The sequence below is a fragment of the Phaseolus vulgaris genome, chromosome 3, assembly GCF_000499845.2.
Source record: "Phaseolus vulgaris cultivar G19833 chromosome 3, P. vulgaris v2.0, whole genome shotgun sequence".
In the NCBI taxonomy this organism is placed as follows: Eukaryota; Viridiplantae; Streptophyta; class Magnoliopsida; order Fabales; family Fabaceae; genus Phaseolus; species Phaseolus vulgaris.
The window spans coordinates 51451552-51469702 of record NC_023757.2 but is presented as its reverse complement, the minus strand read 5'-3'; the positions used below and the strand labels follow the sequence as shown (position 1 = coordinate 51469702).

Here is an 18151-nt window from a genome sequence, read left to right as displayed (position 1 = left end):
TGCCTAATTGTGTATTATTAAATTTCTGTTGTTGTCTTATATAAGTTAAGAATTGTATTAAATTTGTTATTAAGAACTGTAATTGAGAATGTATTACTTATAGAGTATGGAAGAGAATAATAATTCAAATCTTTCATAACATGTTTAAAGAATCCAAATATTTACCTTTTTGACCCACTTTGTTGCCTTGTATGTGAGTTGGAGTTGAGTTAATAATGACTTGGTGTATGTTTGGTTTAAAGTTAATAAATTATCTATTCATTTTTGTTACAAAATTGTGTTTTTCAATGCATTAATTAAAAAAAAAAGATTTCTTATTTCTGAAATAAAAATAAAAGTATTTACGAACTAGTTTAGTATATTTCAAAAGGTATGTAATATATTAATTTTTATTTATATGACACGTTAAATAAATTTATATCAGTAGGAAAGTTTATATATAATATCTATGTGAATATAACTTTTAATCTAACTATTAATTCTAAAAAATATGAATGCATTAAAAGATATTAAATAATATAACTTTCATCAAGTAATACAGTATAACTTTTATCAAATATTACATCTTTAATAGTTTTATATAAGAGATAATTATATTAGTCTAATCGTTATATTATAATTTCATATATCATATTTATTTATCTCAAAATTTATTAAAATTGACCAGTAAAAAAAATATCAAATGACTTATATATTTTAATATAGTTTGAAGAGTATAATTATATCAATTCTGATCTATATAAAATTGAACAAGAATAAAAAAAATTATCAAATGGTTTACATTCTTGTATACTTTAAAACCTATATATATTATATTGATTTAGATTTATATAAATGAGAATTAAAATATATGTGAATAGATTCTAATAATCATGGTTTTGGAAAATTTATCCCCTTCTCTTATAAGTATATATATTTGAGGATTGAGCCTTTTCTTTATGTCCATTTTTTTACACCCTTCAATTTAACCTTTTCCTTCACCCTCAAGCATGTCATTTCATTCTATCTCTACCATTAATTTGGTGTCCATTGAGCTTTAGGAGTAACTAATGATTGAAAACAGTGACAATGGCAGCCAGCAGAAAAGGCCAGTAGCAGTGGATGCTCCAAAACTGATATTCATCAACAACTACCCACTCTAGTTCTCTGTTGGTGTTGAATCAGATATGCATATGTCCCCTCTACAAAGTGGACATACCCTGTGCATAATAATATAAATGTTAGAAACATTCCAAGTCTCTTTGTTTGGATATATTCTTCATAACTACAAAAATCTTTTTTTTTTCTTGTTTCCCTTCTCTTACAAGTTTCTATGAACAAATTTATCCACCTGTACCCTTAGTTATGTTATAGCACAGAAATTAACACGGACATTGATATGACACGGACACGAACACAGAAGTAGTTTGGATAAATTTGAAGCTTTAATTTACCAATATAGTGATCAAGAAAACTCAGATTCAAAATTTCTCACACCTGTGAATCTCCTTCAGCCACTTGTCTATACATGTTCTATGAAATTCGTGATGGCACGGCAGTACTCGCATGTTGTCTCCGTCCTCATACTCCACAAGGCATATATAGCATCTGCGAAAAAACAAAAGGATTATCAGAGTTGAAAATGTAAAATACTTCTGTACTATGTAATACTTGCAGACACTGCAAAAGTGATAACAAGTTGCACAAACTAGGCATAAAAAATGCCAGGTACAATATCATTGTTCCAAGTAGTATTTTCTTCCTGTCATGCAAAACTTCTAACAAGCAAAAATCTATACTGTGACCAAAAGCAGTGGCCTTCTTAAGACACGAGTCTGCTTTTCCTTCTTTTTTGTATCGGGAAAGTTCATAAAATTAACAGTTGCATTGGAATATTGTCATTCATGTTAGATTATATAGTCAATTCTATTTGCATTGACTAGGGGATAATATCACACATTGACTACTATAAAGGAACAAAAATTATAATTAATTAAGCGTACTAATTATTATGCAAATTATTGTTTTTGTGTTCTGTTACGTGATTTTGTAAATACTAAATAGGATCTATAAATACCAAAACCAAAATTACACATACAAAAGGGAATAAAAGCAGAAATGGAGAATCCTAAAAGGCATTGGATAAACTCAAAGACTTACTGAGCACCATCCTCTTGATGCTTGTGCAACTTCTGATATAACTTGACAGGCAAGGAATCAACAACATCATTAGGTGCAGGAACAGATCCAGTAGAAGATACAGATGGGCGGGAAGATAAAACAACAGATTGCTGGTGAATTTCATCCAGAACCTAATTCAAACATATACAAAAGATTCAAATTGTATAAATATATTATCAGTGATCATCACAAATCAAAGTAATTAAACAGCACATTAAAATTACCTCAAATAAGGCTTCAGCAAGCATAACAATTCTTGATATGCTAGCTCTAGCACCGGTGTCGTCATTTGAATTAGTGTTAGGATTGTTGATTCGGCATGTACAATGACCATCTCTATGTTGACCAGACAAGATACATGATCTATCATGTCCAGAAATATTTTCAAACCGGCTACCCAACCGCTGAAGAGCACGAACCTACATAATATTACATGTAAATAAGTAAAGGAAATATGTCAGGTATGTATGGATACTTTTAAATAAGTAGCCTTAAGTCTTAGTTTTCTTGTTCCTTGCTTAAAGATTTATGATTAACTATGACAACATAAATGATCAATCTCATTACTTTGTCGAATTTGGATTGTGGCTTTTCTTCTTTTCTTTAAACAAAAAGACTTTGAATTTTGCTTGTTAGCATGTTTCTATATCATCAAATCACTAGTAGTTACTCAAAGTTCAAAATCCACAAACCTGGGACCGCATTCTTCTTCTCCGTTCAAGGAAATTGGACCTATGCTCCAGTAGATCCTGATACCTACCTTCTCTCAATCGTGAAGTCTCAACCTCATTGTCTTGGATACCAAGCATGGAGTTAGACATGGTAGAAGTAGAAGAATTAATAGTAGTATGATCAGATGGTAACACTCTTGAATCTCCCTCCACCGATTGCCTCTCAATATCCTGGCTATGGAGGCTACCATTTCTCAGCTCTCTTTCATGTTGCAGAGGGCAAAAGGTGAGGTCAGGAAATGTTGATCCACCAAGAACTCTATCATGAAGCCTTCCAACACTTAAAGTTCCGGTAAAAGGAACATTCTGTTCGACAGATTCTCGAGTGCCATTTCGTCTATCAATACGTCTAGTGTCAACAATTTCTGTCTCAGTTTGAATTCTTGGAGAAAATAAGTTCACATCCAGCCCTTCTCTTGTGGGAACTCTATCTGTAGGATTTCTCTGCAAGTTTGCTAGTGTACCTGATGTTGGGACATTTGACCTTAAATTATTAGAAGCATCTTCATGAGATTGTGCGTGTATTTGATTGAAAAAAGATGCCTGAAGCAGGTTATTGCATTGTTGTGTTTCTCTTCTGTCAATCGAATTTACAGGAGATCTAGGATGGAGATTACACTCATCTTCGTTGTCAAATATTGAGAGACTTGCAGAAGAAACAGGATAAGGCCTTGGTGACCCTAAACTGGTTGTTCTGCTAAGTCTGAAGCTTACACTACCAGGAATGAGGCTAAGCTGAGAAAGGAAATGACTTGTAGGGTTTAAGGAATGAGTTGAAGAATTATGAATAGTGCTGCTAGCAGTTCTTGATGAAGTGTTAGGGATGCTTGTTTCTCCCCATTCATGAAGGTCAATGTTAGAAGGCATACAAGTCATTTCCCTAGCTTTAACCTTTCTAAATGACTCTGTCTTCACCTCATATGAATTTGTTACATTGCCATTAGCATATGAAACATCACTGCCATTCACTTTATTCTGATCACAAACCTACAGCAAGAATTACAAATTCTGGTTAGGCAGTTAATGAGCACCATAAAACTATGTCTAAATCAACCAAAACTGCTATCAACATTCAAAACAAGATGATTATTCTGAAAATCAGTTTTTGAATAGAAAACATTGAACCATTCCAAGTATTACTTCCAAGACAGGTTCAAAGCTTTAAGAAGACATGTCTTGACTCTTCTTAAAAATCAAGATAACTCTTGCAAATTAATTGCAGACCAGATGCTATGCTCCACAGAAACAAGTTCCTCTATCTTTTCTATTAATGGATAAAAAGGACGTAAGGTTCTCCAAGAATAGATTTAATCACTAAGGTATAGACACAGCAGCAATACCATAACCTCAGAAAAAACTAGTTACCAACTACTTTATATTAAAAACGGTGAAATTGAAGGTCGTGTTTTAAATCAAATAACAACAACATTAACACAACTAGTACTTTAACATTGAATAATAAACACCAGTACACCACCACTCCATGCATAGGAAAAGTGTCTTACGTCAAATAGCATCAACAACATTAACACTGATAATTTAACAACGTAAGAACAAGAATAGTACACCACCACCCCATGCATAAAAAATTATTTTTGCATACTTAATTAAAGAAAAACAAGCAGATAAAACGCATGAAAGTTTCGAACCGACGGTTATTCTAAATCCAATTCATGTAGCATTAAACAGAACGGGAAAGTAAGTAGCTTCTGAATCCTTGGCTAGTAAAAAAACCTCCATTTCACAATCCAAAAAGCCTCAAAGCATATCGATCAGGAGCTTAAAGTCGGTAGTGTTAGAAATAATCCAAATTAATAGTGCCTATAAATAGACAATTCTTTGTATTGTTTAAATAAGAAGAAATCAATAACAGAACAGACTCTCTTCTCATATTTCTCACTGTGAGTTCCATCTTTTGTGTGTTTGCTCTAACATCTGGTATCCAGAGCTAGGTTTTCTTCTTCGATCCAAAGGTGCTTTCTGTTTGATTGTCAATGGGGCAAACTGGTGCAAACTTCATTGCTAATTTTCCTATTCTTGATGGAAAGAATTGGGATAGATGGAGTATCCAAATGAAAGCAATTATGGGGTATCAAGAAATCAGCGAAATTGTGGAGAATGGCTACACAGATCTGGTTGAAAGAGCAACAGAAGCACAGAGAGCCACACACAAGGAAAATAAGAAGAAAGATTGCAAAGCCATGGTCCTTCTTCATCAATGTGTTGATGATGCGCATTTTGAGAAGATTGCAGCAGCAAAATCCTCCCATGAGGCATGGCAGATTCTTGAGAAATGTAATAAAGGGGCTGAACAGTTGAAGAAAGTTCGATTGCAGACATTGAGGCGTCAATATGAATTGATGCAAATGGAGTCACATGAAAGAATCGCTCAATTCTTCAATCGAATAATAAGCCACACGAACGCGATGAAGGCTTGCGGTGAAAAGATCTCTGATCAGTCAATGGTGGAAAAAATTCTTAGAACCCTAAACCCCAATTTCGATCATATCGTTGTGGCGATTGAGGAATCGAAAAAGATTGAAGACCTGAAAGTGGAGGACCTTCAAGGTTCCCTCGAAGCGCATGAGCAGAGGCTCATGGAAAGATCCACAGAGAAGCCTGTTGATCAGGCATTGGTGGCCCAGATTTCAAAGAAAGGGGGCTATAATGGTAGAGGTGGATACAAAGGTCGTGGTAAGGGAAAGGACTGCAGAGGAGGGAATCCAAAAAATATCCAATATCAAGAACGTGAGAAGATTGATCATGCTGAAAGTTCCTCAAGAAAAGGGGGGAACAATTACTGACGTGGTGGCAAGAAGAAGGTTGACAGAAAACGTATTAAGTGCTTTAATTGTGGGAAAGTTGGTCACTTTTCCAATGAGTGTCAAGCACCTCCAGATCAGAATGAACATAGAGGCAACCATTATGATGAAGCACACATAGCTAAAGAAGACAGTGAGGTAATTTCTGAGGAAAAACCTTTTCTTCTCATGATGATAACAAACCATGATTCCAGCTGTGATGATAAGTGGTATATAGATTCTGGTAGTTCCAATCATATGACTGGAAATCGAAATTGGTTAGTGAACTTTGATGAAACCAGAAAAAGCAATATTAGATTTGCAAATGATAGAGTCATACATGCAGAAGGGACTGGTGATGTTTTAATCAGTGGCAGAAATGGCAAGAAAGCCATACTTTCTGATGTACTCTATGTTCCTACCATGAATAGCAATTTGATTAGCCTTGGACAATTGTTGGAAAAAGGGTTTTCAATGAATATGAATCAAGGATTTCTGGAAATTTTTGATGCTGCAAATAAGATGGTTTTAAAGGCTCCTATGGCACAGAACAGAACCTTTCAAGTGAATCTAAAAACTGTTGAATCACAATGTTTCTCTGTTTCAATGCTTGCTAATGATTCCTGGCTATGGCATATGCGGTTAGGACATCTAAATTTTAGAGACTTGAGTTTGCTTAGATCTAAAGAACTAGTTCATGGCTTGCCTTCAATTCAGATTCCAAGCAAAGTCTGTGACAGCTGCCAAGTGAGCAAACAACCCAGAACTGCATTCAGTTCATATACTCCCTCTAGAGCTAAAGAGCTTCTGCAAGTGATCTACTCTGATGTTTGTGGACCCTTTGATGTCCCATCATTGGGAGAAAACAAATTTTTTGTGACTTTTGTTGATGAACTGAGCAGAAAAATCTGGATATATTTGCTGAAATTAAAGAGTGAGGTGTTCCAAATTTTTCAAAACTTCAAGAGCCTAGTTGAAAAGCAGTCAGGGAAATGCATTAAGGTACTCAGGACAGATGGTGGAGGAGAATTTACTTCTGGGGAACTTGAAACTTTCTGCATAGAACAAGGTATACTGCATGAGGTGACTGCACCTTACACACCTCAACATAATGGGATAGCAGAGAGAAGAAACAGAACCATTCTAAATATGGTGAGAAGCATGTTAAAAGGTAAAACTCTTCCACATAATTTTTGGGGAGAGGCAGCAACCACTGCTGTCTATATCCTCAACAGATGTCCTACAAAGAGTTTACATTCTCAAGTTCCTGAAGAAGTCTGGTCTGGTCTGAAACCTTCAGTGAAGCATCTCAGGATTTTTGGCTCACTTTGTTATAGGCACATCCCTGATCAAAGGAGGAAGAAACTTGATGACAAAAGTGAGCCTATGATTCTTGTTGGCTACAACTCAACTGGCTCCTCCAAACTCTATAACCTTGTCACAAGGCAAGTGATTTTCAGTAGGGATGTGTATTTTGATGAGTCAAATTCATGGAAGGATTTCAAAGAATCAACACCATTAATGAGCAAATGGATACTTGACTTGGATGACAGCAACACGGTTTCTCAAGAGACTCAAGAGAATGTGGTGAGATCACCACCATCCGTGAACATTAGGCCATCAAGGGTCAGAAATTTACCTCCACATCTCACAGATTATCAACTGTTCTCTGCTAATGCTATCTCTGCAGAAGGTGATCTTGTGCAACACATGGCTTTGCTAGCTGATTCTGAACCAGTTCATTTTGAGGAAGCCATTCGCAGTGATATTTGGAGAGCAGCAATGATTGAAGAAATCAAGTCCATAGAGAAGAATGACACTTGGGAATTGGTATCTTTACCTGCAAAGAAGACTCCAATTTCTGTTAAATGGGTGTTCAAGACTAAGTTGAAGTCTGATGGTACAGTGGCCAAGCATAAAGCTAGGCTAGTTGCAAAGGGTTTTATGCAAAAGGAGGGGATTGACTATTCAGAGGTATTTGCACCAGTTGCTAGACTGGAAACTGTGAGAATGCTAGTAGCCTTAGCAACATGGAAAAACTGGAAATTGTGGCATTTAGATGTCAAGTCAGCCTTTCTAAATGGACCACTTGAAGAAGAAGTTTTTGTTGTTCAACCTCCTGGCTTTATCAATAAAGGGCATGAGGACAAGGTGCTGAGGTTGAAGAAAGCACTTTATGGGTTAAAACAAGCTCCAAGAGCTTGGAACAAGAGGATAGACTCCTTCTTATCAGGCTGTGGTTTTCAGAAATGTTTAGTTGAGCATGGTGTCTATGTTAAATCACTAAATCATAGTGATATCCTGTTTCTTTGCCTTTATGTAGATGATCTCTTAATCACGGGTAGTACCACAGCAGGAATTGATAAGCTGAAGCAAGATTTAAAAGGTGAGTTTGAGATGTCAGATATGGGAACATTGTCCTATTTCCTTGGACTATAGTTTGTGCAAACTGATCAAGGCCTATTCATGCACCAGAAGAAGTACATTCTTGAGATTTTGAAGAAATTCCACATGTTAAACTGCAATGCTTCAGAAACTCCAGCAGAGGCAAATACCAAATTGGACAACTGCAAAAATGAACCTGCTGTTGATGCTACTATGTATAGACAAATGGTGGGGAGTTTGAGGTTTATTTGTCATACTAGGCCTGAAATTTCCTTTAGTGTTGGTGTGGTTAGCAGGTTTATGAGTGATCCAAGGCACTCACATCTAGTGGCAGCAAAAAGAATCTTGAGATACTTGCAAGGAACACTGACTTTTGGCATCATTTTTCCACAACAAGAAGAAAAGGTTGAACTACACCTTGTAGCCTATTCAGACTCAGATTGGTGTGGAGATTTATTGGATAGAAGGAGTACTATGGGATATGTTTTCACAATTGCTGGGGCACCTATATCTTGGTGTTCAAAAAAACAAACTGTGGTAGCTCTTTCCACATGCGAAGCAGAATATATAGCCGCCTGTTCTGCTGCCTGCCAAGCATTGTGGCTATCATCACTGATTCAAGAATTGAAGTTTGAAACTGGAAGTGTTGTTGAACTATTTGTGGACAATAAATCAGCAATCGATCTTGCAAAAAACCCAGTTTCACATGGCCGTAGCAAGCATATTGAAACCAAGTTTCACTTCCTTCGAGATCAAGTGTCCAAGGGAAGAATCAAGCTCACATATTGCAAAACTGAGTTGCAGTTAGCTGATATAATGACTAAAGCACTGAAGGGTGAGAGGTTTAAAGAACTAAGAAAGCTGATTGGAGTTGTGAGCTTGTAGTTTGAAATTTTTAAACAGATATGAAGGCAGTTTTCTATCGTGATCAGTAGTTTTATTTTTTCTGTCATGAACAGTTGTATTTTGGATTATGGTGGGGTGTTAGAAATAATCCAAATTAATAGTGCCTATAAATAGACAATTCTTTGTATTGTTTAAATAAGAAGAAATCAATAACAGAACAGACTCTCTTCTCATATTTCTCACTGTGAGTTCCATCTTTTGTGTGTTTGCTCTAACAGGTAGAAAGTAAGAAAAGAGCAAAGACAATAGTGAGTTACCTGGTCTTCACTATCTCTGTCGTGAGAACCAGAAGTAGTTCCAAGACAATAAGATTGAAAAACTCTAATGCCCTTAGATCGACCCTTCCTTAAACTCCCCGACGAAGAAGAAGAAGTGGCTTTGCTACCATTGGAACCCATGACACCAACAGCAACGTCTCCACTTTTCCAGTGACCCAATACACCAAAAACCAAAACCCAGAACTCAAAATGCCTTCTTTTTTAGATTCCAACGTGGGTCAGATCTACACAGAGGTAAAACTAAAGTTGCATTGGTATCTGAGACTGTGTAGGATTGAAGAAAAAATTGGTACAGATAAAATGAAAGAGGGTAGAGGCTACATTTTTAGGTGGTGATGGGAGTCGCTGGGTGAATGAGACAAAGCAACTCACTTGTTGTTGCGGAGAGAGGATGAAGCTTTTTTTCTAAGAAAGTATCTGTTTTGTTTATTAAACCGTGGTGAGAGGACAGAGTTTTTCTCTGCAACTATTTTCTGATTCAAATTAATTTTGTACGTAGGCCATTGTTTGGTGGTAATTGCATAAAACTAGAATTCCCAACAAGGTTTCCTCTTAAGTCAAGGTCCAAACAGTTCCTCATGTATGGGTTACAAAATCATAGTCAAGTGTCTTTATGAATGATGATTTTATATTGGAAGGTTGGTGTGAAAATAATAATAATCAATAATAGATATATAAATTGTGGCAAAAGTTATTTTACTTCTATATAGACTAAAAGTGAAGGGAAAAGTTTTTAGATTTGAATAAAAATTCACTGTTAAAGTAAAAAAAGTTATATATTTTTAATTAACTAAAAGTTTCATATTTCTTTAAATAATTATTATTATAAAAATCAAAATCATGTTTAATTACCATTACTATAAGAATATTAAGAAAAAGAGTTTTCCATGAGAAAGAATCAAAGGATATATTTAGGTTACTTTTTACATAAATTGGAATTAAATATATTTATAGGCTTATAACTGCACTTTCGTTTTGATAAATAGTACCATCATTTCATCATTTTTTAAAGATTATTATTCCAGTATACGTCCCAGCATAATATATGAAAAATTTATAAAGATACTAAATTTTGGTAAATATATGTAAATATATTGATAGCTTATTTAATTTTTTAAAAATAATATAAAATGAGTTAAAAAAATTAATACGGAAATTAATTAAAACTTATGTCACTAATTAAATAAATTATTTAAAGTTTTTAATCAGTTTAAACAATACAACTCCATTTTCTCTATAATATTCTAAATAAACAATAAATAAGATCTCTTAAATGTTACATGTATATATCCACAACTAATAAAAAATTAATATAAAACTTCATTCATAAACTACAAGAAAATATTAAATAAAAATCAATTTTAGATTAAAAAAATAATTTGTTACTATATTGACTAAATTAAATACTATTTTAAAGATTAAAAAAATTTATTGTTTTCTAAATTAATTTTTATTATTGATAAATAGTTTTTAAATTGATATATAATAAAATAACAAAATTTTTGCTACCAAATTTAGAATCTAAATAATTGGTAGTTAAAATCTTATAGTTAATTAGATATCAATCTTTGTAGCTAATTAGATATCAATCTTTGTACCTAATTAGATACCAATTTAGAAACTATTTATTAATAATAGAAACTTAATAATTTTTTTAGTCTCTAGAATACTATCTAATTTAGTCAATATAGTAACTAATTATTTTTAGTCTCTAAAATTAGTTTCTATTTAATAATTTTTAGTAGTGATAATGAAAACTCAATTTCCAATCTCGTTAAACACATATATGTCTGCACTTTTTAATTGAGGATTTTCACAATATTTTGATAATTAAGTCAAAACACCTTTTATCTTGTATGCTTGAAAATTTATTATCTTAGATTTAGTATGTGAAAGCGTATAATAAAGATGTTAAATTCAATTATGCTAAAATTTTCTCATTAAGTGTTTATTCACTTAATAATTTTGTCTTGAGTTGCTTTAACACCAGTAAAGTAGACAGCCACATGGATTAGTGAAAGCACAGAATGTAGCATTTTACTAAGATTACAGGAATTACAACATTAATGATTGAGTGCAGAACCTCAGGGTTCTTATTTTGGTGGCTTTGGAAGTTGGAAACATTATATTCTCGTACAATAACCATTTAAGTAATAATTGTGTTGTGTGGTTTAGGAATGGTCCTATGCTTGATGAAACAAATCTAGATTCCAGGGTGATCTTTTAGATCAGAAACAGTGTTCTGGCAAGTGGGGTTGCAAGGATAGTTGCAATCTACATGATGGAAAGGACTTCGATCATAAAACCAGTTCCCTACTGCCTTGGAAATTGTCTGCAGAATTTCATGCATACAAGTTAGCTTTTCAAAATGCTTATATTCTAGAAATGGGAGAAAATAATGCAGCATCTTACTGTATTGGCAAGATGAGGTGAGTCACTTTTAGACCATGTCTCCTGTGATTCTGTTTGGCAGTGGTCATAGCAAGAGTTTATGAACATTCCGTTGGATGAAGAGTCTCCAACCACACTCACCGCCTTCTCGAATTCCTTCTTGAACCCTGAAAATCACAAAACTCTACTTTTCCTCAAATGGCAAAAAAATTTATGTTGGAAATTCCACATCAACTAAAGATTAAGACCTTTTATAGTGTATAAGTGAGTGTAAACCTCACCTTATAGACCGATTTTATAAGGTAGAGTTAGGCTTAAAGTTCACTTCTTAATATAGTATCATAGTCATTTTGAGTCTATCCTAGTGATTGTTTGTTGACTTTATCAGGTCACCCGCTATCGAGTTGTTATCAGACCATCATAATATATAGTCATACATAAGTAGGTGCAAACCTCACTTTATAAGTTTGAGGTTGAGTTAAACTTAAAGTCTACTTCTTAAAATTCTTAAAAATGTAAAGTTTCACATATTTTTGGTTTTTTTCATGTCAATGTTTTTCACTTTTGGGGGTTGTGAACAAAGTACATACATGAAGTGGTGACAGAGGCTTGACAAATTTTAGACTGCTTTCAAGGATTGATTAGAGCACAGTGAAATTCTTTTATGTGTCACATTTTTTATTATACACAAGTTATTAAGACACGCAAATTGTTCACCTTGCACTATACTCAGTTGATCAGGTGAGCATTTGGCTAAATCAAGCTTGCAGCTATGCCAATTGTCACTGGGATCAGCAGCACCAGGTGCCAAGATGTTCCGAATCTGAGACAAAGCAATATCTTGAGGATCAGAAAAAAAGACCAGAAGGATCTCTCCACTCTGAAAACAAACTGGAAAATCTAACCTGCCATGAGTCATAGGCTGAATTTACTATGAAGATTGGGGTACTGATATGTGATGCCACATATTGTGGGAAAAAGCACTACATGACATTCAGAAGCATTAGTGACACCAAAGAAGTTGACAACCTAAAAGGAAAAATTACATGCGACAAACTTACCAGTCCTGAGCTGAGTTTGGAAGTGCAAGATGTGGGCAAATTCTTTGCTGAGCCCTGAAATAATACATAAAAACCAATCAGTCTCTGCTTGAGAAAACTTTAGCCATTAGAAAGTAACTTTCAAATGAAAAATGGTTAAACTTTAGAGGCAGTATTGGTGTTAAACATTGCATATGTAAGTAAGTTGTTTCCTAAGGGGAATATAATCTCAAAAGAGAAAAGACATGTACATGTGTTGACACAACTTTACTGTAATAATCTTCAATGAAACGTGCTCCTGAGATATCCTCTCTGTTGTACAACAATGCATCAAATCATTGAATGATCTAAAGAACTATAAAAAGTAAGGAAAAAGCAAGTGAAAGCCAATTAGAGGATCATACACATTGATAAAATAACCAGCATCTGGAACACATTTTACAGTAGCTTTAGAAGGCAACAGAGCTTTAAAATTGTCACAGTGTAATATAGTAGTCAATCCTCCAGCTGAACAGCCCGAGAGAATAGCCTGCAGGTTCAAGTTTCAGTTAGTGAAAGAAAAAACCATTCAGAAGGAAGAAAAAAAGTGCCAAATCATCAAGGTCTCATACATTTTCAGCCTTCTCCATGCCTTTTGCTAATAAATCTTCCATTACAGCTGAAAAAATCCTTGCTCCTCTAAAGTACAAATTGTTTGTCTGATATGTAGATCAAATTATACAAATCTTATCAGAACGAAAATTAGAAAAAAAATAAAACTTACTCAGAATTTAACTCCAAATTCCTTTGAACTCTACAAAACTTACTGGATCAACTTCTTCCACATCACCAGTAAACGATGACCCATCACAGTACCTAATCTTCACTCTATCCCAATTGTAGAAATCTGAAATTTGTAACATTTGTGAGAAAGCTGAGCAAAATAATTAGTTGATAAGTATTATGAAGAAGCAAAATACAGAAACTAGTGGAGAATACCTGGATTATACTCTCGCTCGTTGCTTAGAATTCCAGAAAAGTAAAGATCCTCAACCATTTGCTTGGATGAGCCTAAACGAGTGTCCTTACGCCCAAGGCAATCGTCGGCATCTTTGCACCATCCTCCTCCCTGAAGAATTTGTGGTGATGAACATCATTATCATGAAAAGAAAATTTCCATGGTTTGTCCAAAACAAAGAAAAAACAATTGACAAAATATGGCATTTAAGATTTACACAAGAAATATAAGAAAGAACTAAGGAATTTTTGCAATGAAAGGGACATACCTCCATGTGAACAATCCAGTTGTTAATCCCTTCTCCATCTCCCTTATCAAAGTGGTAAGCTGGGGGACTTCCATCCAAACAAACTGCACCACATGTTAATCTTCAATTCTCAACTATTATATAAATATTGCTAAAAGTAATAACACTGGAGTATTATTTTTTTATCAACAATAAACAATATATACATATGAACCATTTCAGGGATGATTCAACTCATAGACAAAAGAAACTAAGACAACCAAACAACACAACACCTTTCGGACAACTACTCAAAACGAATCTTGCCAAAAACTACAACCACAAACAAGTTAAAGCGAAAAAATACAGATGAGAGGATTAAGACATCAATCCGAATAAAAAAAACAAACAGAGGAGAATTTAGAAATGATCTAAAATCAACTTCAATTAAGCCAGAGAAAATATCTCAGAATAATTTAATACTCCACCTGTACAAATAATCTTACATGTATGACTCCAAATCCAATATAAATATTGCTAAAAGTAGTAATACTGGAGTATTATGTTACAACTAAAATTCCTCACCAGCTCCTTTCGACAGTGCATTCTCGACCAAAGTCAATGGAACCAAAGACCCTTCTGCCTTAAGCAATAGCAGTACACAGGCTACAAGATTTAACCATTGGATGATTCTTACACTCTCCATTCAGCAAAATCCAACCAAAAGAAAACGGTAAACCTGTGCATAGAAAACAAGGATCACAGAGATGCCTTACGTAAAGGAGTCAACACGGTATATAAGTAATTCACATAAAGCCAAAAAAATATATATCCTGGCAGAAGATAGTGACCAAATATATATTTCATTAACTACTGTGGAGAACCTTTAAGAGAGGTTAACGAATTTCCATTTCAAAACTTTTATTGACAGTTATGCAGACACAAAAGAAAGACAAAATATACTTACACAAAAAGGAGGAAGGAAACAGAGATCATGGAATGAAAATTGTGGTCAAAAAAGGTAAAGCATTTCAGATAAAGGGCTTGTTTTCTTGTTGGAAAAGATAGATGAATATTTCAAGTCCATTCCATAAAAATAGAATTATTAGAACTCTTGGTGCCTGAAAATGTTGATGCAAGTTAAATAACTCCAATGACCCAGAAACCGCATGCAACTAGTTATGAATATGTGATCATAACATCACAAAACCAAGCATCAACCTGCATGCATTATAGCCCAGAAACAAAACACTGGTCCCATTCCAACACTACCTATATTAACAACTACTATAGAGCTAAATTCAATAACTTTATGCATTCCCCAGCCCAAAAATAAAAAAAAAACTGAACCTTCTTCCAACCCCACAAAAAGTAATGATGAGAAGAGAGAAAGGAAAAAGAGGGTAAGCATATGGAGAGAATGAAGACCTGAAAAGGAGGAAAGAGTGGTGTGGTTTGAAGAGAGTGAGTGAGTGAAACTGAGTTGAGGGTGGTGGCTTATAAAATGCTGGACGGGGACACATAATTAGTGACTTGCTGAGATAGGCAATGGTTAAGGAGATTTGGGAAAGATACATTTTTGGAAGGTTGAGTGGAAAATTGGTATGAGAGGGTGTGGAGGGAGAGTATGGTTTTGGATTTTCGTTTTCTGGGGGCACTGTGTGTGATTTGTGACTCTCAACTCTCTAGTGGGGGAAAAGGACACAGAAACAACACATTGTTTCTCAACTTTTATCGGTTATGAACCCAAGACCCAACACTCCTACCCACGATAACTTATCTTGTTCATGTCCTTCTTCTCAACCTTCATTCATTTCATGTTTCATCCCTACCAATCAAATTCAGACACTTTGCAATGTGACTGGATTAACATCCTTACTTTTACAACATTTCTACATTAAGAAAATCACATTACTTCTTTAATACAATGACATTATATTACTATACTATATACTATGTAACATATATACTACAAGACAGATACTAATACAACACGGACACATATACTAATACAACACAGACATCGATACTGAGATATATGTATAATCTTTGCATCAATACTGAGATATATGTATAATTTCTAAAAGGTAGGATATGGAAATACGGATCTATATATTATATAATTATGAATTATATAAATTAACAATAAAGATTTATGTGCACAAGCATGTTTCAGTTTTTTTTTTTTAGGAGAAAGATGTTTCTCATGACTAGTTCAAAATGATTTTGTTTCTTATTTTTATAATTATAATAAAATTTTATACAATTAATGTATTTTTCATTTTTTAAAATTATGTTAAAACCGTCCTATAATTGTCAGAAATCCAACAAATAATTTTTGAATTTGACACTTCACCAATACGTGTCATTTCGATGCTGATACGTGTGTCTGACACGTACACACCGTTTAAGAGACGTGTCCGAACCTCATAGATAACATATTAATTCAATTTCTCTATTTTTTTATTACTTATAGAAACTTATACATAAATTAATTCTAAATATTTAAAAAATATCATATTAGTTATGTTCTAAACATTATCTAAAACGTAATAGAATATGTTGTTTACTATATGATAATACTAAAAACCATTGAAAATAATAAGTTTTAAAGTTGATAAGAATCACGTACTAAAATCACATATTGATAAATATACGATGGCGCCTTGTATTTATTTATTTTTAATTTTATACAGTGTTGTGTTAAAATCCATACCCTGAGCACATAAACACTGAAAGATAATACTGTGTCAAACTTTAAACCATTATTCCTTTTATACAAAAAGGAAAGTATTGCAAAAATAATATTATATAGTTCCTAAATTGCAAATGATCAAAACATATTATTAAAAACATCAGTGCTATTAAAGTATTATCATTGAAAAGAGAAAGCGATAAGATTATTTTTGTCATAAAAACTAGAAAAGGTAAATAGAATATAATGACATTATCTTCGTAATAATAAAATAGAAATATTTCATAAAAAATATTAATTTTCAAATTCCAAAGTGTATAAATAGAAACTAATTTAAAAACCACTAATTTTTTAAATCTCTAAAATAATATCTAATTTAATCAATATAACAACTAATTATTTTTTTTAAATTTGTTTCTATTTAATAGTTTTTTTTTACTGTATGTTTTCGTTATTTCTTCAAAGCATCTAAACCATTTATAGTTATATTTTGAAATTATTTTATTATTATTTTTTAATAATAAAACAGAAAAAATTTCTAATTATAGACGTATTTTTCGTAAAAAAATAATTGAAAAAAAAAATATTTATGTATTTTTTTAAAACTCATTAAGAAAAAAAAATTAAAATAAAATAAGACATTTAGGAGAGTGTACCAATCTTTATAAAAAAAAATTCACCTAATTTAAGAATTCAAAAGACATTTTATTTCATGCTAAGTAAATATCTTGAAAAAACTGAAATTTGTAATAAAAATAATAATTTATGTTGAAAAAACTGAAACTTTTAATAAACATAAAAAATAGTTTTTAAATAATAATTATTTATAACTGGAACTTTTATATAACTATTTTTAGTTATAAATTTTAAATAAATTATTTAAGATTGAAACTTCCATTTAATAAAAGAATGGTTGAGAGGTAATGAGAAAACAGTGATAAACATGTTCTGTAAACTTGATGAAGAAAAAATGAATTTTTATTTTGAATTAAGTTTTCAGTTAAATAAAAAAAATTCAAAAATATGTATACATTAAATGTGATAGATTGTGATTGGTTGTAGATGATACTTTATGCAAGATTTACTCACTACCTTTCTCCATTTCCATTTCTCCATTTTTCCTTAGTTTATAAATATAATTTTTGAAGGTTATAAGTTAAAATTAATATAATAAATTTTATATTTATCATAATATAATGATTATAAATCACATTAAATTATTAGTATTTAAAAAAATAATTGATTAATTATACTAATAATGAGACCGAATTGAGTAAACTAATAAATAATATAAACAAAAAAAAGTAACTAAACCTTAATAAAATGTCATTACGAAAAATAGAAACTATCTTTAAATGAGTTAATAAATTAATAATTTATCGTTTAATATAACATTTATAATTTTATTTTATTTTATCTTTTTTCATTTATAGTCTATGATAAGTACATCTTAATTACTTTTATGTCTAGCTTACTGATGAAATATATGTAAGTTAATTAAAAGTTATGAGGAAAATAAAGTAGAATTAAGAGAAAATTAT

At 32.6% G+C, this 18151-nt stretch overlaps 2 protein-coding genes across 4 annotated transcripts; both read right to left on the bottom strand.

The window, feature by feature from the left end:
* Window positions 1-876: 876 nt before the first annotated feature.
* On the bottom strand, window positions 877-9788 carry LOC137808599 (uncharacterized). 2 transcript variants are annotated; one of them, XM_068609788.1, is made up of 7 exons: window positions 9583-9714; window positions 9241-9485; window positions 2853-3878; window positions 2385-2579; window positions 2140-2291; window positions 1477-1587; window positions 877-1199 (listed from the first exon to the last, which is right to left on the bottom strand). In XM_068609788.1, exons 2-7 carry the CDS (start codon window positions 9379-9381, stop codon window positions 1139-1141), a joined length of 1686 nt encoding a protein of 561 aa, XP_068465889.1. In that variant the 5' UTR covers window positions 9382-9485; window positions 9583-9714; the 3' UTR covers window positions 877-1138. The 2 variants fall into 2 exon arrangements, with proteins under 2 accessions (XP_068465889.1, XP_068465888.1); XM_068609787.1 differs by having other exon boundaries at window positions 9241-9788.
* A 1484-nt stretch (window positions 9789-11272) lies between these two features.
* LOC137808598 (pectin acetylesterase 8-like) lies at window positions 11273-15673 on the bottom strand. Of its 2 annotated transcripts, none has more exons than XM_068609785.1 (13): window positions 15344-15673; window positions 14501-14654; window positions 13958-14040; window positions 13671-13800; window positions 13499-13578; window positions 13304-13390; window positions 13097-13221; window positions 12944-13004; window positions 12714-12767; window positions 12558-12635; window positions 12370-12475; window positions 11674-11819; window positions 11273-11593 (listed from the first exon to the last, which is right to left on the bottom strand). In XM_068609785.1, the coding sequence occupies exons 2-13, from the start codon at window positions 14619-14621 to the stop codon at window positions 11465-11467; spliced, it is 1200 nt and encodes a 399-aa protein (XP_068465886.1). In that variant the 5' UTR covers window positions 14622-14654; window positions 15344-15673; the 3' UTR covers window positions 11273-11464. The 2 variants fall into 2 exon arrangements, with proteins under 2 accessions (XP_068465886.1, XP_068465887.1); XM_068609786.1 differs by having other exon boundaries at window positions 13958-14211; window positions 14259-14654; window positions 15344-15389.
* Window positions 15674-18151: the final 2478 nt, after the last annotated feature.